Below are 23,891 nucleotides of genomic sequence, written 5' to 3'. Positions count from 1 at the left end.
GTGCAGAGAAGAGCCAACAAATTAATAATGGGGATGGACATTCTAACTTATGAGGAGAGGCTAGCTAAATTAGCTTTATTTACATTAGAAAAGAGGCGTCTAAGAGGGGATATGATAACTATATACAAATATATTCAGGGACAATACAAGGCGCTTTCAAAATAACTATTCATCCCACGGACAGTACAAAGGACTCGGGCCATCCCTTAAGGTTGGAGGAAAGGAAATTTCACGAGCAACAAAGGAAAGGGTTCTTTACAGTAAGGACAGTTAAAATGTGGAATTCATTACCCGTGGAGACTGTGATGGCAGATACAATAGATTTGTTCAAAAAAAGGTTGGTCTTTTTAGATGGGAAAGGTATACAGGGATATACCAAATAAGTATACATGGGAAGGATGTTGATCCAGGGATTAATCCGATTGCCAATTCTTGGAGTCAGGAAGGAATTAATTTTTCCCTTAATGGGGTTTTTTGTTTGCCTTCCTCTGGATCAATAAGTAAGTATAGATATAGGATAAAGTATCTGTTGTCTAAATTTAGCATGGTTGAACTTGATGGACGGAAGTCTTTTTTCAAACTCATCTACTATGTAACTATGTAACTATGTAAGTATGAGATGGAGAAGGTAAGAGACTCTGCACCACATGTCCCTGCACCGAGCCCCACAATATTCCCAGCCGGCCATGCATAAAAGTAAGGTAATGAGTATAGGACTTAACCCTACAGAAAGTTATGTGTCATAAAAATATATATATTAGGGATCATAGGAATGTCGGAAACATCATAAACTACAGTATACTGTATTATGGTTTTTAGTGATTCAAGTGATATGTTTGTGTGAACTAATATGGTATATAATATAATCAGTGGTTGACAAATCACCAAAAAATCTACTCGCCACACAAAAAAATCTACTCGCCACCTAGTACCAAACGTGTGCTGCTTGGGCCAATATTTACTCGCCCGGGGGTTAAATCCACTCGCCCGGGGCGAGCAAATGTATAGGTTTGTCAAACACTGAATATAATAATGACTGAATAAAGTAATGCTTCAACAATATAAAGTCATATTTCATTTTTATTTTAATGTACAATTAAAAAAAGGATGTCCTTCCTCCATTTATCTTAAGTGTACATTAACACGAATGATATTTTAATTTATATTGTTGAGGTATGTATGGATATACGTTATTGTGCACCCACACTTTATACAGTCATTATTCATCTTTATACCATATAATTAAGTGAAAAAGTCAGTAAGTGTAAAAATTATCAATTTATCAATATTACAACAAAATTTGCATTTGTTTTTGGTAATGCACATGAAAATCTCTGTTAATAACGCTGCCTAATAACGCCCCATAAAGTTTGACCAATGCTCACGTGCAGTGTATTAGGCCGCGTTTTTAGTGGCACATGCGACATCGCGCACGCCGTGAACAACATATGGCTGTACTTCTCTGAGGCAGGATATAGAGCGCGCGACCACACACACGATGAAGCGCGACCGCGCACGCGATGAAGCACGACTGCGCACGTGATTCTCGGCCACACAAACAATTATGACGGCCGGGTCACGTGCCCGGTTCAGCCAATGAGGGTGAACCGCTCACGTGACTTCATGGCTCCACTACGGCTCCCTGTCACCTCGGACCTAAGTGCAGGTTTCGTACAAGCAATCGGGCACGCGCGTGGCCACTATAAACGTGGCCTTAGAGAACTTGTTTCTGAGACATTAAAATCACAATTAATAGCGCTACTACTTTGTAGAACGGACGTTATTTTTGTAGCTCATTAGCTTTGAGAATCCCCGTTAATAAAAAGAAAAATAACGTCCGTTCCCTATTTCAGGACCATAACGTTATTAGGTAAAAATGTACCGGAGCTCTGAGAATCTACCCCTTAGTTCTTTAATAAAACAGATTTTTGTTCCCCTGTCCAGAAACATAGAACCGATGAATCATTGTGTTTCTTATAAACTTTGAGTTTGAATCATTTACTTATTTTTCATTAGCTAAGTAGAATAAAATGTAGTTAAGCATTTTGTGTAGTCACATTTTCCAGGAGCTCAAATACACATAGTGGTTGTGTCTACTTAACTAAGTAATAGGCAGATACGTGTAGTATAGCACTCTAATACAGCGGTGCGCAAACTGGGGGGGCGGGAGAATTTCATGCGGGGGCGTGGCGGTTACAGAGGCCCCGCTTCTGGTTCTTGGTTCTTCCCCTAGGCATTTAAATTAAATGCTGGTGGAGGCGTGAGGCCTGTGTAACTCACTTACTTGCTGCCAGCCGGGTCTTCGGCGACTTGTCGCCATGGCATTTGAGGTCATGTGACATCACGTCGCCATGGCAATGCGCATCAAATGGCGCAATGGGGTTATGTGATGTGACGTCACATGACCAGCAAAGTCATTTGACGCCAAGCCATTAGGAGATGGGGGGCGCGAACGCTGCGGCTCCCGGGAAGGGGGCCACAGCTCAAGATGTTTGCGCACCCTGCTCTAATACACTGTAGCTGTTTAAAGATTGATGTATTGTACAAGACTATTTTAAGTATTTTAAAATACATGTATTGAAGTGGTCTATTTTATTTAGTTGTTGTTTTATGAATTAGCATTACAGACATCTATTATGATAGTAGTATAAAAACAGCACAATCTTGATTTATCAGCTTTACGGTACTTACCTGGACCTTGGATAAGATTGTTATGGTGCAGCAAAGTTTTCTTCATCTGCTTTGCAGTGACCCTTGGGAAATTACTTGATACTGTAATTGTGAGTCGTGTCCAGGTAGGCGATGTGTCCAGGCTTGAACCGGACTGTCTTGTATTTGGACAGTCTGTCCAGTAAAAAATTCGAGGTAATACTGGACAGTATGTGTCCGGTATTACCTCTCTGGACACAGTGACCTGACTGACTTGGGGGGTCGGTGAATTTCCCTAGCAGTGAGTGGGCAGGTCTGATACTAGGGGGCTGAGCAGCTCCCTCCATCCTGATTGGCTGCTGCTGGGCCATGCAGGCAATCAGGAGGAGCGGTCAGGAGCGTGGGGTGGGACCAAGGAGAGGAGGAAGTAGCAGAGAGAGGTAAGAGAGGGGTGTGTGTGTGTGCGTGTCTGTTTTTGCGTGCATGTGTGCGTGTGCGTGTGTGTGTGTGTCAAACGTGTCACACCTTTCACTATTGTGTCCAATATTTTTGGAGAAGTCACCTGGCAACCCTAATTGTTAGTGTACCTGGTTACTGCCTTGTATTTTTTAATAATTCGTACATGGAGTACTAAAAGGACTTGTTTGGCAGAAATTCACATTTATGTTCTCATGAAACAAGTTTGCATCTGTAGAATGTAACTATTATAGTGTCATTTTCCTTGGTCTTAAATACACCAGATATGAGGTGATGGTAACAAAGGGATCAGCTTGACATGTAAGATACTCTAATAATTTTTATACATCTAATACCTTTTATACCTTTGCTTTTGGCACAAATCGATATAATTTGCTTCATCTTGATATGTACATGTTGCTGCTTAGTTTGTATACTGACTAAGCTGAAAATGTTTAAAGAGAACCACCTACATTGAATTGTCAGCAGTTAATACACGTGTTGCCCATATTCCCTCCCCCTCCCCCCCGGGAGATGTTGCTGCTACATGGTGGTGGTGCATACCTGCTGGCTCACAGTAGATCTGAGTCTCCCGCATGGTGGTAGGGGATGTCAGAACAGGCTTATGGGGTATACACTTCTTCGTACTCATCGTGACAGCGCCTCCAGTCCCATGGGTCCTGAATAGAATAAGGGGACTCCCTATGGGACACACACACATACCTCCTTTCTTCCACACTGAAGACATCCAGGCAAGTATATGTCAAAAGGTATTCTTTATTGCATCCACTGCAGCTCATCACACAGTGACACAGTACAGCAGCAGATCACAGCTTCTGAGTGGTACACAGGCCCTGGTATTCTGGGGTGCGGGTCCATAATGTTACTCAGGCCTAGTCTGAGCTGAGCATGCCTGCACTCGCAATGGGGAGGAGCTTACAGCTCTGGAGCATGTCCTGCTAGCTTCAAAGCAGAGCTCCAAAATACACCGTATATTTTGTTGCATTCTCCTGAAAGCACTTCCAGAAGGGGCAGGCTCATGATATCAGACCTATCATGATAGGATCTCTCTCTCTTGCTATGAGTCACTACCCTCCTCTAGTTACTCCCAGGAGAAATTCAAAGGGGGGGGGGGTCAATAGCCCACAGATTAACTCTGTCATGCCTGCAGCTATCATGACTTACAGACAGAGCACAGGTGACATACCTGCTATACATGTATGCGACTTTCATCAATATTTAAAGTGACCTGTAGATAATACCAAACAGTGCTGACTGAGATGTCAATGAATGCATAAATACATGAATAAATGATAGCAGCACAGCTTGTGAATTACTGAGACTCACATTACATGCCTATTCACATCACTGCCATGTTCTCGTTAACAACTGCACACCCTTTCTCGCATACACAAACGTGACAGCTTTCATTGCTGTGCTGGTTCTATTTCATCTACAGTAGCAAGAAACTTGAGTGGAGGATAATGGCAGGAAATGGGTGGTGGGCATTATAGATACCATGGAACTTGCTATATGAAAGCTCATTGTTTGCATGCTTTAAAAAACATTCATTATATAACCATGAAGCAATTTAAAAACAAAAAAGTATGTTGTGAAGTTATGGAATATGTCAAATACAATTGCACTTTTGATCCCATGTTAAAATTCATAATTTTCCTGGCCAGGAGTTACGTACATGTAAAACATCTATAAAAAATACATTATTCATGTAAGTGTTGCAAAAAAAACTGCTACAGATGTTTTAAAGATGAAAAAAATATTGATTTCAATTGATTTTTTTTGTTTTGATACAGAAGGTGTCGACTTTTTGCCCCAGAATATCACCACTTTTCTCTTGATACATTGACCCAATTAACTTCATGTGTTTGCTGCATTAAGTATTTAAATATGTCTAATTGTTGCTCCTGTACTAATTAAAAAAAAAGAAAAGAGCAGGATAGTGCAGCACAAGCAATCTGATAAATCATCATTCAAGTACATTTACAAGACATATACTATACAGCCCCGGGGTGGGAGGGTGATATGAGTGAACTCCATACACTTCCCTTCAGAGACGCTTCCCAGCAGTATTTGTCACCTGACATTGAAATAGACGTCATGCAGCTGCTTGAACTGATGGCAGTCAGCCAGGACTTCTTCTGACCTCCACCTACAATTCCTGCTTCTCGCCCCATCAGTTTTCCATTTGTCCTCCATTTCTTATTACATTTTAAGCACTTCTTGGCATGAATTTCTATTTTTATGGAATATGTGTTAGAGTGGTTATTCATCATATACTGTATGGGTGTGAGCACTGTATGCACGCCTCAAGGCTTTATGCCGCTTAATAAATAGGACCCAAAGAATTTTAAGTGCAATCAAAGATAAATAGTATTGAAACTGTAAGAACTGAAGGAGGGTCGCTGAGAATTACAGCATGTATTCCCCTTTTGTTTTTGGAACAAAAAGTCAAACACAGTAAGTTAAAGATGTGGTTCCGCCTGTATTTGTTTTATTTATTTCCTTCTAGGCGTGAAGCAGGGGGCCTTCGTTGCTGAACCGCATTAACTTCAGCTCTGGAGATCAGCTGATTTCCCAGAGACTTACATCCAAAGGTGCTCCTGGTAGCATCCCCAGTGGAGTAAAAAATATGAAGGTTTCAATCTCTTGTGGCACGGGAGCAAATAGGAAGCCACTGTCATCTGCTGATGGCTTCCTATTGGCCCGCGTGCCACGGGAGGTTTAAGAACCATCTAGCACTGGCATCACCTTCCAATGTAAGTATCTCGGGAACCAGGAGGTCCCGGGAGCTGAAATGAATGCGGTTTAGTGCTGGACACCATGCTTTATACCTTTTTTTTTTTAATGCTTGGAATGCTCTTTAAATTGAGGAGAGGTACATATGAGGTACATATGTAGGTTTAACCTCTTCACTAACAAAGGAGTCAGCAACGAATTGCACACTCTTCTGGCAGCAAAAGAGTTAAGAAAGTATTCACCCACTTTTATATAGGAATAGTATGCGTACAGTATGAACAGAAAATGATTACATTCCAGCACACAAAAGTAATTAGCAAATGGAAATAAAAACTGAAGCTCACTAACATAATTAACATTCCAGTATATAATAAGCTTTTCTCTTTCCTCTCACCTTTCTGCATGAAATATTTTACATTGGAAGACAAAAGAGCATACAAATCAGGGCATATTTCACAGAGCTTAGGGGTTATCTTTGCGTCCTCTATTTGTCCACAGAACAAAACAATGATAATTAGACTTCAGAACAATTAACATCAAATGTATAATCATAAAGCATACAGATTCATTATCATATCAAAAGCTATTGAAAATGGCTTGAGTCACAGGAGTGAACAGCTTTTTCATGCTTTGTAAATGTACTCCTCTAAAATGTCTGTGTTCTGTGAAAGTACTGATTGAAAAAGCAAGAAGAACACTACGTTTTTCGAGTTGTAGCTCATGTTGTTCCAATTAAAAAGTTCTCAGGGTTTTTTTTACCTGTTTGGTATCAAAGCTTAAAGTGACAGCCCCCCCCCAAAAAAAAATTCAAGCCACATAGTGTAATTGATTGTACAGTATTTACTGTTTTACATAATTGAATCTTCTGAATAAATTAAGATGTTTTTTTTCCCCATGAACACCGGATTCAAGAATATACTTATGTTTATGTTTGATTAATGATGACTTCATAATTACTTTTCAGAAATAGAACAGATCCTAAGGGGCTGAAGGAGTGGCTCAGTTAGTACTGACACTGGGTGAGGGCTGGCTCAAATCCTGGTGTCAGCCCCTGATGTCCTTGGGCAACTCACTGTGTCCCTAAGCCTCAGACACCACAAAGCACACCATAAGCACATCTGAGTAGGGGCTGTACAGTAAATGTAGGAATCATATGTGCTGCATACCATACACTATACTGTAATTATGAAGCACTTTGAGTACCATTGGAGATAAAGCAATATATGACATAAAGTTATTATTATAAAATACAATTTACCTCTGGCTTTGATGAATGCCAACAGTCTTCCAAACCAGATTAAGATCATAACCCCCACCCTACTTGTGTACAATGGAGAAGATACACTTTAAAAAAAAATACTTAGAGTCTGATTTTTATTATTGAAAGGTGTCAATCAGTAAACGTGCGATTGTCACTTTCGTACCACACGGGATTGCCTCTTTCATACTGTAACTCTTTTGTAACATATTGTGCAAGGCATTCATGGCCATATTTATTAAGTAGTACTATCCTATAAGACAGGGGTGCTCAACTCCAGTCCTGATGACCCCCCAGCAGGTAAGGTTTTAAGGATATCCCAGCTTCAGCACAGGTGACTCAATCAGTAGCTCAGCCGATGAGCTGACCTATTTGGGGATCTGGAGGACTGGAGTTGAGCACCCCTGCAATTAGACTCCCTTATGCAAATGTGCGATAAAATGTCTAGCCATACCGGAAAGTGTCTTGTGGATTAGTACCACTTAAGAAATGTGGGCCTCACTTCTAAAGAGGCCAGAGACATCTGACACATGTTCTGATTCTTAATGAGTAGAGACAGGGTCAGCCATTCCTGGATTATTCCTGGGGTACATCTATTGCAACCAAAATATAAAACCTGGACACACAAGAGCTATCTCTGATTATTTTAAATCCTATTAGATCATGTATTCATGGTTTAGAATACATACTAATTGTGATATACTGTGTCATAGTATTATTTTATTAAAATATATTATGCTATATTTTTGGTACTTTCTACATCTTTTCCAACACATCTCCATGGTCCTTTAAACATACAGCACCTCTGTAATCCCAACATTTACATTTCAGCAGTTAATAGTAATTGGTTCTTAAATTTGTTAAGTAGTCTTGTGCAACACACAGTATGCTGAAAAAATGGATTTGTTTTGAACATGTATATAGAAACTTCATACAGTATACTTCCTTTTAAGTCTAAGATTATACTACCTGCGCACACGACAGACTGCATAGCCTCGCGCACGCCTGCAGCCCCAGCGATGTGTGAACTAAGCTGCAGGCGAGGGGGAGGTGTGGCGGAGGCGTGGCAGTCGCGTCACGAAGCTGGTCCACCCTCATTTTCTCAACCGCACATGTGACGCACAAACCGCACAAACATTTTTGTCTCCTCAAAACAAAAATTGCACTCCATCATGCACGCACACTAGGCCAGCGTCAAAGGCATTATGCAATTTGTGCTTGTCGTGCGCGCGCTAGCACAATCGCACTGACTATAAACTATAAGCTCAGCCTACGTGTGCTTGGATTTCTGAGGCATAGCCATAATCCTCGCCCATTTTGTCCATACAGAACCAGTGAGCCTTCATAACTTTGAACTGTCTTTAAGAGGCAGAGATAGAGTTATTCAAAGATTTCCTCGCAATTATAATAATCTTTATAGGTATTAACCAACTTTCTTTTTCTGTGTATTCTTCAAAGCATGTGCAATCTTGCCCGATTTCTTAAATTAGTGGGTAAACTTTAGATCTGACTACAATTTGGACTCCAGAGATATTTTTAGTCACTATGAAGGGGGAAAGTTGAAACGGTAGAATAAACTGTTCTAACTTTATTAGCATGCATGTGAGAACCTCCAGTTTCTACTTGAAATGTTACATTCTCCAAATGGTGACATATGGAAGAAATAATGTGATAAATTGCTTTTTTGTGGTTCCTTCTAACATTTTTGTGGTTTTGAATGCAGTCTCTTTTTGGCGCCTTGCATATGAAAACTAATTAGAATGACACTGTAATGAAAGGAATTAGTGTTTTGTGTATGATTTACTTCACCTTGAAAATACCAATGTTGCCTGTTTTTTCACAGTAAAAAAGTAAGATTTTAGTCTTACTAGACTAGAATACTCGCCCATTGTTCACTCCCCAACATGCTTTCACAACAGGGCAAACATTATCTACTATCTTATAAAAACTAATCAGATATGTTCTCGATTTTATCTCATTCACTGCCCGAGGGGACTGCAAATACAGTATTTGGGAAACAAATTGCAGTGCTGTGCTGGCCCCTTTGACAGTCAATAGCTTGAATTGAACTAATATAAACATTTGATGGGGCTGTTGATTTTGCATGTCATTCAAAGACCATGTACCATAGATATTGTTTTACATCTGAAAATAAAATGATCCATGCCTTCTCGTTTACAAAAGTTTGGAGCCACTGAAGTGAAACACAATACAGTATATACCACTAGTGCGGATTGTTTAAAAAACACAACAGCATATGCAGTATTTAGTTGAAGAGCACTACAGTATATGAGCTAACAGTCAGCACATTTCTGGTGCATATCTGCTGCTCTCTACTACTGTTAAGGCTATTGTCACTGCATGGACAGTTCCTTGATATCAACGAGAAAAAGGAACAAGGGGGATCCTAATCAAATCCATTATCAATTGAAAAAATAAGATTCCACCACTCACATTAACAAGAAAGAGTATAATGTATTATGTTGTTCCCAATGGAGACAAACGCTTTGATTGTTTCCTATTAATGTGAGTACGGGTATCTCAATTCATACAGTATTTTAATTTTACCACTTAATTATAATAATCCTCTGTTTCAAACTAGTGATATTTGTTTGAACTTCATATTTCCTTTGATATAAGTAATTTTTGATTCTACATTGTGCACTGATTTCCTCTCTTTTCCAAATCATATTAAAGATGTGCTTCTGATTTAATTCAGTTTTCTGCATAATAGGTGTCAATGACCATCAGAACGTCAAGTGAAACTCTCTTTAAAAGGCCACAGGTATATTCAAAGATTTCCATATGCATCCTAAAGTAATTTCCTCATCTGACTGTGTAAGATAATGGCCCACATGTACTAAGCAGAGCTATTCCATGAATCCAGAGCCAACAGATATCATGTGGCCCATTCACTTCGATAAGCAGTATAAGTATAAGGCTACGATTATACAGGGGCTGCTGGGCGGCAGCGTGACGCAGTGACGTCACCGCTGTGATCCGGCAAAGCTGCAAGTTGAACTGAAGGCAGGAGGCAGCTGGAGGAGACAGGGAGGCGTGGCTGTGAGCGGTTCGCCCTCATTGGCTGAGCCGCTCACGCTGTATCCTCTCTGGTCTGCCACCCTGCAGTTCGGCGCTGCGTGGGCTGTTGCGATAGGTATGTTTGGTTGCATTGGATATATGCTCTTTGTTTTTTCAGCCGTCCGGCGTGGCGCGACGCCGCCAAGCGATTTTAGGTATAATCACGGCCTAAGGTATATTGTCTTTATATAATGTGCTGTATATTGTCTTTATAGAATAGCCTTGCATAGTAAATGTGGCCCAATGTCTTTGTACAATAGGTTTCTTTGAGGAGTTATACACTGCCGACACACTTAATTGCAGTGCGGCCAGATCCGCAAGCCGGGAGATTTCCCGGCTTGCTAGTGGCCGCCCCTCGGCGTGCCGCGCGTCATAGACGCACGGTCACGCGTCTTCGGGAGCCTGCGCCCCCTGCACGCGCGTCCGAGGGAGCCCTGGTGTCCCGCGATGTGGGGGACGGCGGCAGGGGGTTCCGGGGGACCCGGCGGACCCGGCAGCGGTAGGGAGAGCGCCCCGATCGGAGGGCGCTCTTCCGCTGCTTCGGCGCGCGCCCGTCACCCTCGGGCGCGCGCCAGGCTACTGCTGCGGCCAAGAACGGGCAAATGCTCGAATAAACTTGGCCGCAGCAGTATGGTAGTATTTATGTGACAATTTTGAAACTACATACATGTTTCGACCCCAAAATGCAATTTTTACTCTCAGTTTGATGAAAAAGATATAATTTAATAGATTTTGAAACATGCTTTTTTAATTACTTTTTTTAACTTTAATACTTCCCTGTACTTTGAACCTTTCTTCTCCTTGTTTGTGTCAGCAAGCTATCTGAAGAGCTTGTGTTGAGGAATATGAGGAGTTAGTGTGGAATTACTTGACACCGTTATGGTAATAAGATTTAGCCTCCTCTCACCTTTTTTTCTCTAAGGAGTTCATTACATTTTTACATACTAACATATTAACTTTTTTATAACCTTTACCCATTTTCCAACCTTTGCTCGGAAGTTGGGTTCTTCTTGCCTCTGTTACCGAGTGTCTGCACACTATCTGACCAAAAGCTCTTACTGGTAAGACATCTTTTTTTGTATAAACTTCATAGAACATTACTTAAACTGTATATGAATAGTGTAATACTTTATATCGAAGTGGAAAAAATACATATGTACTTTATGTGCATGTACAATTTTAATTCTTATTCTAAGCATGGTTTGCTATTCATTGATCAGACGTATCAAGGCAATACATCAACATCTTTATAGCCTCATACAAAGTACTTTCCTTTGTGAACAATATAACAGTGTCTTCAGTAGAACTGGTTGGTGGTACAGTACAGTTGAACCACTGCTAGAGTTTTACTCCTAATTGGACATTTTAAAAACTTATCTGTTAAAGCAGCAATTCTTCATTCCCCCTTTTTTTTATTTTCTTATTTTAATATGTAAAGCATGTAACGATATATAGTTCTACTTTCTTACCAAAGCTGACCATCGTTTTGTGCTCCTGTTATAAATCTGTAAAAATCGTGATTGTGTGCCTAACATAATGGCCGCCTTTCAGTTCAAACCAATCCTTCATCAGTGTAACTCAGCAGCTACAATGTCTTTATATTACAAAGGTAACATTATCTATTGTTACAGTTTACAGCTCAAACTGCTGGGAATATTGGCAACAAATTATGACAAACAGGAAAGTGTTGCAAAGATTTTCACTGCTTGGGGGGTGCTTAAAACCTGCTATAGAAATGAAAGCATTCATTAAAACTCATTAAAAATGGCATTAAGAGTTGAATAAAAGAGAGGAAAATAGTTACAAGTATCTACAGTAATGCTACCGAACTGATAAAAAAACATAATTTTTCACGTTTTGCTGCTTTTAAGGTGGTAACATTTCTTTATTTTCATGTTAAACCTTTTATTGGGATTAAATATGTTACAGTCTTAATCTTTATGAGCACATTGAATCCTGCAATTCAGGATTGTTTAAATTATTTTAGCTAAACCATTGTGTTCTCCTTGTCCCCTTCTCTTTGTGTTCTCCTTGTCCCCTTCTCTTTGTGTTCTCCTTGTCCCCTTCTCTTTGTGTTCTCCTTGTCCCCTTCTCTCCCCTCATAGGATGGGGTATTAAGGCAGCCTCTATACAGTGGCATAAGGAGTAATTGTGGACTTTCAATGCTTGAAGCGCTTACATTGCATTATGTCTGACTATTCTAATAAGTAAAAATGAACAAATGTTTGACCATTCTCGTATAACTGAACGAACTATTTGTAAGACACACAATATATGGCTTAGTAATTATGGACCATTACAGCCTATTTAGGTAAATGGGCTATAGCTTGGTGTCTTCCCCATTCCTAATGTGTCTAATCCAGTAGCACTGGTTTGTAAATATGGCCCTTTATGTCCTATTCACTTGAATGGGGCGTAAGGTGTCTTCTAGAATGGTAAGTGTCTTACAGAGTAGCACATCTTCATAAATATGGTCCAAAGTCTGTGTGGAGAAGGCTGGAAGCACATCTTACTAAAGTAAGGATTTCTGAAGTTAATTGTGTTAATACAATGCAATTTGTACACTACAATACATTAGCTGAGATGTATTATTTAATTACTTATTGTTTGAGCTACAGTAGTGCACTCCGGAGCGTGTTTATTAAACCCAGCAAATGCCTTTAGGGTTAACTAGATAAAGTGAACGTTTGCAGTTATAGTCAATTACAGAAATCCTTTTACATCGGAATATAAGACACATATTTTACTATGTTAGGCTGCGCTTATAGTGCCTGGTGACGCGACGTCACCCCAAAACAAACCCATTGAGTCCGTCGCAAGCACTTATAGTAAGCGCGACGGCGACAGAGCAACCAAAAAATTTTAAGCCGGGTAAATTTGATTTTTTTAGAGACAGTCGCCACGTGACTGTCTCTAAACCAATGAGAGAGCACTGCCCATCCGTCCCCTTTGTGACATCACTGGCCTTGTCGCCAACGACGTCGCATTAAAAAGACGTCATCGGTCGCGTCGCCGTCACTATAAGCGCGGCCTAAGTCTCGTCTAAATGTCTATAGTAAATACCAACAGATGAAATTTCATCAGTGTAATATTACCTGACGCTGGCCCAACTCTGCAACATCTTAATACCACATGTATAAAATGAGTGCTTGCATCTTTGCATCAAACTACAGTTACAATAGGAGTGCAATGTTTTAGCCAGTGTGACTGCTTCCATAAGACACACAATCATTATGTTACAGTAGGACAAATAAATGAGTAGGGAGCAAGATCTTGAGTCTTGGAATTGGAAAGGATATGTGAACTTTTGGCTTTATGGTTTAATAGGTGTCCAAGGTGTTCTGCACGTGTTTTTTTTTTTCAATGCACAGAGAACTAGTGTTCTCAGCAGCTTATGAGAAGAAAAAAAACCAGTTTTCACAAAATTCCTCATAGGAAAGTCAGTCCCCGCTTCTTCTCTTCCAGCCCTAACATGCGTAATCAGTGACATCCAGAAATCTTAGAAGGGGGGAGTTTGTTTACAACTAAAAAACTGGTGAATGTTTCCATCCGCTAGTCAAGCAGAGATCAGCAAGTAAAGGAACAGGTGAAAGTACATGTATCTGGAAGAATTTTCTCCAGTGCATGTATGCCTTTTTTTAAAGTTCTGAAGTAAAAAAACATTACCGGCCAGGGAGCTAACATTGTTCTTTTATACACATATTTCCTAACATTATTAGCCTTTTGCCATTGGGTTACACAACTTTTTGTGTTAGTGATGACAAGAAATTCCTGCAACACAATTAAGAGTTGAAGATCCAATATGCCTCCACAGAGGGGAGGTTTTTTTGTCTCTTAGTGCTGGAGGGTACAGAATGTTTCAAAAGAGTGTTTCTTACATAACAGTGACATCTGTTGTAAGTTTTTAGTCTCCTGGGCTCATCTTCCTGTAATTCAGTTGGACGGTGCATAGTTTACAAGACAAGTAGAATATGGTTTTCTAGTCATGCACTCAGCTCAGTCTGAAAATGTATTTCTAAGAAATGTATCATCTCTTCCAGTTAACTTGCAATTGAGCAAAACAAGGAGGGGGTACATGTATAAAAGTTCATTTGATAGTGTTTTCTTAAAAATGAACTCCCAACATGAATGATTAAAAGAGAGCGTGCTGAGGTAGCAGGCGTTATCACACTATGTTGCGTTACCTTTAGCGTGAGTTTTAACGAGTGATTTATTACAGATCCATTCAAACTAACAGCACGATAACAGGAATAATAATACATGCTGACTCTATATATATATATATATATATATATGTGTGTGTGTGTGTATATGTGTGTATGTGTGTGTATGTGTGTGTGTGTGTGTCAGGCATGAGTGAGCATTCATCTGAAAGTGTTTTCTATCGTGTATGTCAGCGGTGCGCAAACTGGGGGGCGTGAGATTGTCTGCAGGGGGCGCGGGGTTTACAGAGGCCCAGCGCGCTTCCCGAAGGCACTTAAATTAAGTGTCGGGAAAGCGGCGGAGGCCTCTGTAAACTGCACTTACTTTGGCTCTGGTGGCTGCTGGAGATGAGTTACCGTGGCAACATGGCATCAAATGACGCCGCGAAGTGATGTGATGTCACGGTGCCATGGCAACGTGGCGTCATGACGCCGACGCCAGAGCCGAGGTAAGAGGGAGGGGGGCACGGAGATAGGGGAACAGCCAGCAGGGGGGCGCAGGGAAAAAAGATTGCGCTCCCCTGGTGTATTTTAAGTAATACACTAATACAGTAAATGTCACAGTTAAAGTGTGAGATGAATACATTTCAAGCAGAACCCATTATTAACCCATTGCAGACAGAGGGCAGAAATGGCGTTACTGTTATATTTAGCAGCAAAGGGACCTACTTAAAACATCAAAACAACTTCTTACATTTGTAATTTTTTTCTCTGGAGATATTTTGCCAGGAAAATTACATTTTAAGTTCTGTTTGCATTGAGAGGAATAAAATGAATGAATCATTGTTTGGGAATGTGTTAAAGTTACACTTCAATGTTTGGGGGCCTTGGTTTAAAATGTTTGATATATTGCACTTAAAAGCAACACATGTTATAAATAAATACTTAAAACCACCTAAACCCTTTTTGTCCACAGAAAGGAGACCCAAGAAACACAATCTCTTTCTAATAATGACAGTGTCTGCTAGTGTCCTTTACCACCGGATTATTAGTGTCAGTAGAAGGTTAGGATGGGGACTACATCACAAAATAACCATTTGGCTATGCAGACGCTCTGAGTGTATTTGCTGCTGTAGCCAGTTTGCTGCCAGAAGGGCGTTCAACTATGTTAATTGCTCTAAAAAAATAGAGAGTTTTATTGTGTCTTCGAAGAAATTGAAGTGCCTGTCACCTGGGGTTTTACTCCACTTCCAGCTTTTCATGTTCCAAAAATATGTAACTAAACATTTAGTTATAGGCAGGCTTTTGTGCAGCAGTGTACAAAGAATTTAGGAACATGATAGGTTTAATAATAGTGAAAGGGGCCTTCATGCAGCATTGCGGGTTTAAAAGCCATATGTTGTTATTGTATTTCCTGTTGCCTGGTTACCGGTTACATGACGTTACAAAACAGTGATGCAAAACGTTTAAATATATTGCAAATGCCACAGTTACAGAACAAAACCCATATGAATAATGTGTAAGGGCTTTATGGTGCAATAACTCATTGCAACAAAGTGTCTGGAAAAAGAAATAGAAGTACTAAAACTAGATTCATCGTGAAGAACCAACCTATACCCTGTTGCCACAGTGGCCAGAGATGCATTGACTTGGAATATATAGCTGATCCCTCTGGCAGTAATCTCCAGAAGCAGGTGTGGAGAGGCTGCTAGTCGTTTTATGCTGGTTATCTTCTCCTACATACGGGTTATAACACAGAAAGAATTAAATAAGAATACTTGGTCTGGGTCACTTACATTACAATTGAGAGTAGCCTCTTATTCCTTCTCTGTCCATTTTCACACTAGCCTGCCAGCATTCACCCTGTCATAATATCTCAAATATGCAATGTAACTACAGGCAGTCCTCGGTTATCCAACAGAATCCCATATGGAAGTAGCGTTGGATAGTGAAACCGTTGTAAAGTGAGTCCCATGTTAATCAGGGACTGTGAGCGGTGAGCGTTGTATAACGCAGCGGTGCGCAAACTGTGGGGCGCGACCCCCAGGGGGGGCACGAGACTGCCGGCGGGGGGGCGCGGGGTTTACAGAGGCCCCGTGCGCTTCCCGCAGGCACTTAAATTAAGTGCCGGGGGAGCTGCAGGGCCTCTGTAAACCTAACTTACCTAGGCTCTGGCGGCTTCCTTCCGGCATCGCCATGGCAACGCGGTGTCAAAATGACGCCACAAGGTCATGTGACGTCACGTTGCCATAGCATGACGCCGGAGCGCAGGTAAGTGGGGGTTAAGAGGTGCGCGGGAGTGAGGGGACCGCCGGCAGGGGGGCGCAGGGAAAAAAGTTTGCGCCCCCCTGGTATAACGTATTCCGGCGTCGAAGAACGGCCCTTAGGGTTGCATTGTAAAGCGTTGGATATGCCATTTTGTAAAGTGAAACGTTGGATAACGAGGACTACCTGTAGATACCGTCTCTCTACAAAATTCTGTATATATTATCCTCTGTATTTCTGCCATCCTTGCTGAAATACCCTGAGAGGTTTGAAAGCTTGTAACTAGGGACGGGTTGAATCTGTCCAAATCCGTTTGCCAGATTTTCTCGCATTTTCCCCCTAAAATCCGTCGTGCAGTGTAAAGGCCGCAAACGGATTTGGTAAATTTTAATCCGCGCAGATTAATCAAAAACCGCCATTGGATACAATCCGTTGATGGATTTGTAGAATCCAATCCATGGATTCAGCAACTCGTTGGCGGATTCTTAAAAAAATTCATCAACGGGTTGCGGATTCGCGGAGTGTACTAGCAATAATAAAAAAACACAAAACGCGAATCGCCCTTTTTGAGGTTGATCTGCTGAAATACGCCCATCTCTACTTGTAAAGTATCAACTCTCTGTTGGTCCAATAAATGGTATAACACGGCCTACTCCTCCCCCTCCTTTGTTTTTTTTTTGTTTTTATGACAAAGTGCTACATAAGAAATTGCTGCTATTATTTCGTTATCATATAATCTCAGTTAATTTTCATGCTATTATTTCTTTATTTATAAAAATGTTTTACCAGGAAGTAATACATTGAGAGTTACCTCTCGTTTTCAAGTATGTCCTGGGCACAGAGTTATGAGAACAAATACATGGTTACAAATACATGGTTACATTCAGTGACCAGGGTTATACATTATATATAAAGACATTGCATGAGCAGTTTACATATTTTATCTTTTAGGCGTATGAAACAGTTACAGAACAGATTAAAATCTGAGACAGCTTTAGTTTTGAAAGAACTTAGACTGGTGGCGGCTTTGAGAGTCTCATTTAGATTGTTCCAGGTGTGAGGTGCACGGTAAGAGAAGGGGGTGCGGCCGGATACTTTGTTGAACCTTGGCACTGCGAACAATCGTTTGGAGTCAGATTTCAGGTGATAAGTGCTGCGTGTGGTAGGAGTGAGGAGCTTGTTCAGAAAAGCGGGTAGCTTGCCCAAAAAGTATTTGAAGGCAAGACAGGAAAGATTAACTTTGCACCTAGACTTAAGTGATAACAAATCTAGTTTTTAAACATTTCGCAGTGATGTGTGCTACATTGGAGGAAAAAGCGGCATATTGAATTGTAGGGGGTGTCTATTTATATAAGGTGAGTTTGGGCTGCTGTACCATAAACTATGTCCCCATAGTCTATAATTGGCATTAGTATCTGCTGTGTGATATGCTTTCTGAGCTGCGGACTTAGGGAGGATTTGTTCCTATATAGTACCCCTAGTTTGGCATGTCAGGGTATCAATGTGCAACCCAAATGTTAAACGGCAGTTAAAGCATATGCCCAGGTATTAAAAACTACTAACAGGGGCTAGGATGGTATTAGAGCTGGTTCTAATCTGAAGGTTTGTCATTGGAAGCTTTACAAATGTAGCCTTGGCCCCAAATACCATTGTTACAGTCTTGTCAGTGTTTAAAAACAGTTTGTTTTGGTAAATCCAAATTTCAAGTCTCAAAAAATCAGATTGAAGTATGTGTTCAAGGTCAGTGAGGCTATGGCTGTCTGCATATAAGATTGTGTCATCCGCATACATGTGTATTGAAGCTTCCTTACAAGCTGTGGGAAGATCATTAATGAAGACTGAGAAGAGTAGGGGCCCCAGAACAGAGCCTTTGCGGGACACCACGGGTGATATCCAAGGGGCTGGAGTTAGAGCCTGAGATAGACACATGTTGGTATCTTCCTGATAGGTAAAAATGAAACCAGTTTAAAGCATGCTTCCCTATTCCAGAGCTCTGGAGTTTGTTTAGCAAGATAACATGATCAACAGTATGAAAAGCCTTTGCAAAATCTTGGAATATTGCACCAGTAAATTGTCCCCGTTCCATTCCACACTGGATCTCATTGCAAACTTTTAGGAGTGTAGTTACTGTGGAGTGTTTGGGGTGAAAGACAAATTGGAATTGGCTAGGGAAATTTGTCTTGGTATAGTAATCGCTTAATTGGGAGTGAACACATGTTTCCATGACTTTGGATAGAATTGGGAGAAGAGAGATTGTCCTGTAGTTTGAGACAGTGTTTTTGTCCCCACTTTTGAAGGTTGGGATAACTCTGGCAATTTTCCAGGTCTTAGGGATATTGCCTGCAGACAGAATAGAGTTGATTAGGGAAGCAAGCAGTTTGGCAATGGCTGGGGCACCAAGTCGTAGGAACTTGAGCTGAGAGATATATTATTAGCTGGACATTTGGGCAATTACAGCGAGCATAAAACAGTAATAAAGAAACTTGCCGTTGAAGTAAGGTCCTGGCTCCTACGCAGTGAATCTCCACAAATTCTTTTGGACACCATGCTGCCCACTATGAATTGTTTCAGGGACTGCAGTATATTTGTTGCCTTACAAACATGTTTATCTAATGGTGGTGTTACTCTCATCCAGACACTGAAATGTGGGGTTTGCAAGAAAGGAGGGGAAGAAAGAGAGAGAATATACAGTACTTTGCATATCCAAATTAGAATATGTCCCATGTATCTCAGGTGTATTCTTTTTTTTCCATAGATATCTCTCTACTTATTGTATAAAGGTATGTTTGGGGATGTACATAACTCACTTATGACTCTGATATATAAGTCACTTACCAAGCATTCATTCATCTAATGATAGCAGAAACATATTCTCACTTTCATTCACACATTCTAAAAAGTACAGTTAGCTGCATATGTAGCCAATATTATTTCAACCCATATATATATATATAGTCCCACCACCACTTATCTTCAACCAATGGTTAATAAATCATGAGGACAAACCACTTGCAAATGTAATAAGAAAACTTTACTATCTAATGATTGATTTAAATCATATATATACACTGTTTATATATATATATATATATATATATATATATATATATATATATATATATATATATATATATATATATATATATATATATATATATAACAGTGTATATATATGATTTAAATCAATCATTAGATAGTAAAGTTTTCTTATTACATTTGCAAGTGGTTTGTCCTCATAACCATTGGTTGAAGATAAGTGGTGGTGGGACTATATATATATATATATATATATATATACATATATATATATATATATATATATATACATATATATATATATATATATATATATATATATAGATAGATAGATAGATAGATAGATAGATAGATAGATAGATAGATAGATAGATACAGTGTATATATAGATTTAAATCAATCATTAGATAGTAAAGTTATATTATTACATTTGCAAGTGGTTTGTCCACATGATTTATTAACCACTAGCTGAGAGACCCGGCGTTGCCCGGGATGTAATTTTGGGGGGGCAGACGACAGGGTTGGGCTTCCCGCGGGTGACTGGGTGACTGACTGAATGGGTGGGTGACTGGGTGACTGACTGAATGGGTGGGTGACTGGGTGGGTGACTGAGTGGGTGGGTGACTGAGTGGGTGGGTGACTGAGTGGGTGGGTGGGTGAGTGAGTGGGTGGGTGACTGAGTGAGTAGGTGGGTGAGTGAGTGAGTGGGTGGGTGACTGAGTGGGTGGGTGACTGAGTGAGTGAGTGGGTGGGTGACTGAGTGGGTGACTGGGTGAAAGTGGGTGACTGGGTGAAAGTGACTGGGTGACTGGGTGGGTGTGTGGGTGGGTGTGTGGGTGACTGGGTGGGTGGGTGTGTGGGTGACTGAGTGAGTGGGTGGGTGACTGAGTGAGTGAGTGGGTGGGTGACTAAGTGAGTGGATGGGTGACTAAGTGAGTGGGTGGGTAACTAAGTGAGTGGGTGGGTGGGTGACAGAGTGAGTGGGTGGGTGGGTGACCGAGTGAGTGGGTGGGTGGGTGACTGAGTGAGTGGGTGGGTGACTGAGTGAGTGGGTGGGTGACTTAACTGAGTGGGTGGGTGAGTGAGTGGGTGACTGGGTGAAAGTGACTGGGTGGGTGTGTGGGTGGGTGTGTGGGTGACAGTGCGTGGGTGGGAGACAGTGGGTGACTTACCTTGACCACGTGGCATCTGGCTGGGGCAGGAGGTGAGTTCGGGAAGCTGGCGGGGGGGGGGGCAAGAGTGGCAGGAGGCCCGCGCCGCGCTTACCCTCCGTCTGGGAGCCGGTGCACGTGAGGAGGAGGCCCGTGCCACGCTTTCCCTCCGTCCGGGAGCCGGCGCACATGAGGGGGAGTGCAGGAGGCCCGGGCCGCGCCGCGCTTTTCCTCGTTGTGAGCGAGGGGGGAGGAGCCTGGAGTTTGCTGCTGAGAAGGAGGGCCGCGCTTCCCCTCTCCGGCAGACAGGCATACAGTGCTTTCACAAATATATAATAAGATTAGTTGAAGATAAGTGGTGGTGGGACCAGGCATAACTCTTGATTGTTTTATTTTATGAATAATATTTGTTGTTTTCTTATTTTGCAGGTGTAAACATGACAACCTGCTGAGGTTATAATTGGGAGCCCTTCTATCAGCTGTAAAGCAGAGTTATTTTTAATCATACTGACATTGTGAGGCAGGCCTCCAATCATGTCTACTGAAGTAGAAACTAGCACCAGCACTTCGACAGATGTGACACCAGCAGCGAAGCTTGCGTCAAAGAAGGAGAAGAAAAAAGGTATAAGACAACTGTGCCTATAATTATATGCATTTCACATAGTGATTTACTCTATGCAAAAACATGGTTGTTTCCTTTTTCACAAATGAAACATAAGCATTGTAAAATAATTGATATATATATATATATATATATATATATATATATATATAGTCTTAATACAACAGTTGGCGCTCACATAAAGTCCAATGAGTCTTGATGCTTGTCCCATATGCATAAAACAGATATAGTTACCGAATGCAGGTCCAGTAATAAGGAGACAGCGCACAGATTTTTAGTATTCTATAATGAGTATTCCCAATACATATTATGGAATACTAAAAATCTGTGCGCTGTCTCCTTATTACCAGACTGCATTCGGTAAATATATATATATATATATATATATATAAAGCAGAAAATAGCCGTGTTAGTCCAGTTGCTATAGTGCAGAATAAATGAGTTCTTCAGTATTAGGTGATACCTTTTTTATTGGACAACATTTATGTCATAGGACAAGCTTTCGAGAGTTCTCCTCTCTTTCTCCCCTCACTCTACACTGTATTAGCCATTGAATCCTTTGTATATCAGTATTGCTTGACCTGAAGAAGAGAGGAGAACTCTCGAAAGCTTGTCCTATGACATAAATTGTTAGTCCAATAAAAAAGGTATCACCTAATACTGAAGAACTCATTTATTCTGCACTATATATATATGTATGTATAAATATATATATATATATATATATATATATATATATATATGTATGTATGTACATATATATATATATGCAGTGGTTGACAAATCACCAAAAAATCTACTCGCCACACAAAAAATCTACTCGCCACCTAGTACCAAACGTGTGCTGCTTGGGCCAATATTTACTCGCCCAGGGGTTAAATCCACTCGCCCGGGGCGAGCAAATGTATAGGTTTGTCGAACACTGTAATATATGTATGTATTATGTATGTATGTATGTATGTTACTGCCCCTTGTATTGTGCTATCAGAGCTACAAATTGGTGTCTCTTTTGCTAATGTTACAGTATGTCATAAGTGTGTTATTTGGGAAATGGATTTAAGGACTTAGGCTGGTTTTATAGTAACCGCTGGTACGCGTGCAGCCGCGCACATGACGTTGCGCATGCACGTGACACACGCATTTTGTACCTATAGTACAAATGGTGACGCGTGTGGCTAGGGGGCGTGGCCATGATGTCACAGCGTTAGGCCGCACTGTGACTGGCTCACAGTGTCTCATGGCGTGCCAACAGCACAAAATTAAAAATTTCATCTGCAGCGCGCGCGTCTCAACTACAGCCAATTTACAGAACAATTACTGCGGCGCGCTCACAGACTTGCAGAAATGTACGGCTGTACTGTAGGTTGAATTGCTATTAGACTTTTAAGACAACAGCTCATGATCGCCCAAAAAAATAAGAAAAGAGAGCGCGTCGGCCGCGGTTATAAGAGCAACGCGGCTTCGGCTGATTTAGAATAAAGGCTGCCGCAGCTGTATATCAACGTCAGGGTCACACATGCAATTATCAATGATGCGCGCGCCCATGGTAGCGCTTGCGCTCTATATTACAGGCCTTAGTACAAAGTGCCGTCATGCACATGTTATATTGGTGTGTTTAGATCTCTGTATTTTGTGAAGTCATTTTCCTCCTTTTGTTGCTCCAGAATAACATTAGGTGGCATTACCCCAACTGCCAGATTCCCTATCAGATTCACATTTAAAAAAAATGATTTACAGCTTTCTTAAATTTTGATTAATCTTGAAAGCAGAAAGAAAAATCCAAGTTTGATGTGTGTGAATGCACGTAAAACTTTGGGGGGCTTGGATCACAGCCCCCACTGCCTTAGGCTGCGTCCACCGTGCCGCTGACCGTGCTCATGCTTGAGAGCGGTGACGTCACCAACTCTCCAAGGATGAGCACTCGGCTTTCCGGCATATATTTTTTTAAGCGTAAGCGGGGGGGGGGGGGGGGCCATGGCCGGTGGCGTGGCCAAGCAGTGACTGGCACTGATTGGTTGAAGAGGTCATGTGACCCTCCAGCGCACCTGGAAGACAATTTGATCTGTCTCAGCAAGCGCCGAGCGCCCGCGAACGTACAGGCGCGTGCGTGTGGCAGGACACATTTGCATTCATTGTGCTGACCGCGCTAAGCACCAAGCTCGGTCAACGGCAGCGTGGACGCAGCCTTATACTTACATAGCTCCATCCAGTCTCAAGCTCTAGTCTATACAATTAGAGATGTAGCAAAGTTTATTGCCCCCAGCTTCCAGTGCAGAGTCAGACAGAGTAAGCCAAGTCTTGGTTAAAGCAATAATAATATTAATAATATTCCATGGTGAGAGCTAAATCGTTTTACAATTTGCTATAGGTTAACAAAACATAAGTAATACATAGCATTTCCTTTATAAGAGCTATGAATTTGTACAATTGCTTGTGTACAACTGGACAGATATGCATGTTACATTAATTTGGCA

General features: G+C 41.1%; 1 protein-coding gene across 4 annotated transcripts in view; it reads left to right on the top strand.

The window, feature by feature from the left end:
- Positions 1–23,891, top strand: part of DAB2 (DAB adaptor protein 2) — a 157,850-nt gene that overhangs the window by 29,941 nt on the left and 104,018 nt on the right. For 3 of the 4 annotated variants that reach the window (XM_075588582.1, XM_075588574.1, XM_075588585.1), the window contains exon 2: positions 21,225–21,417. In XM_075588582.1, the coding sequence (XP_075444697.1) occupies positions 21,330–21,417 (88 nt within the window). In that variant the 5' untranslated portion in view covers positions 21,225–21,329. Of the gene's footprint in view, positions 1–11,122; positions 11,263–21,224; positions 21,418–23,891 lie in introns of those variants that run through there. The other variant, XM_075588578.1, reaches the window with a different exon arrangement.

Source organism: Ascaphus truei, chromosome 1 (assembly GCF_040206685.1).
Source record: "Ascaphus truei isolate aAscTru1 chromosome 1, aAscTru1.hap1, whole genome shotgun sequence".
Classification (NCBI taxonomy): Eukaryota; Metazoa; Chordata; class Amphibia; order Anura; family Ascaphidae; genus Ascaphus; species Ascaphus truei.
Note: the sequence above shows the minus strand (reverse complement) of the source record. Positions and strands in the feature narration are given on the sequence as shown.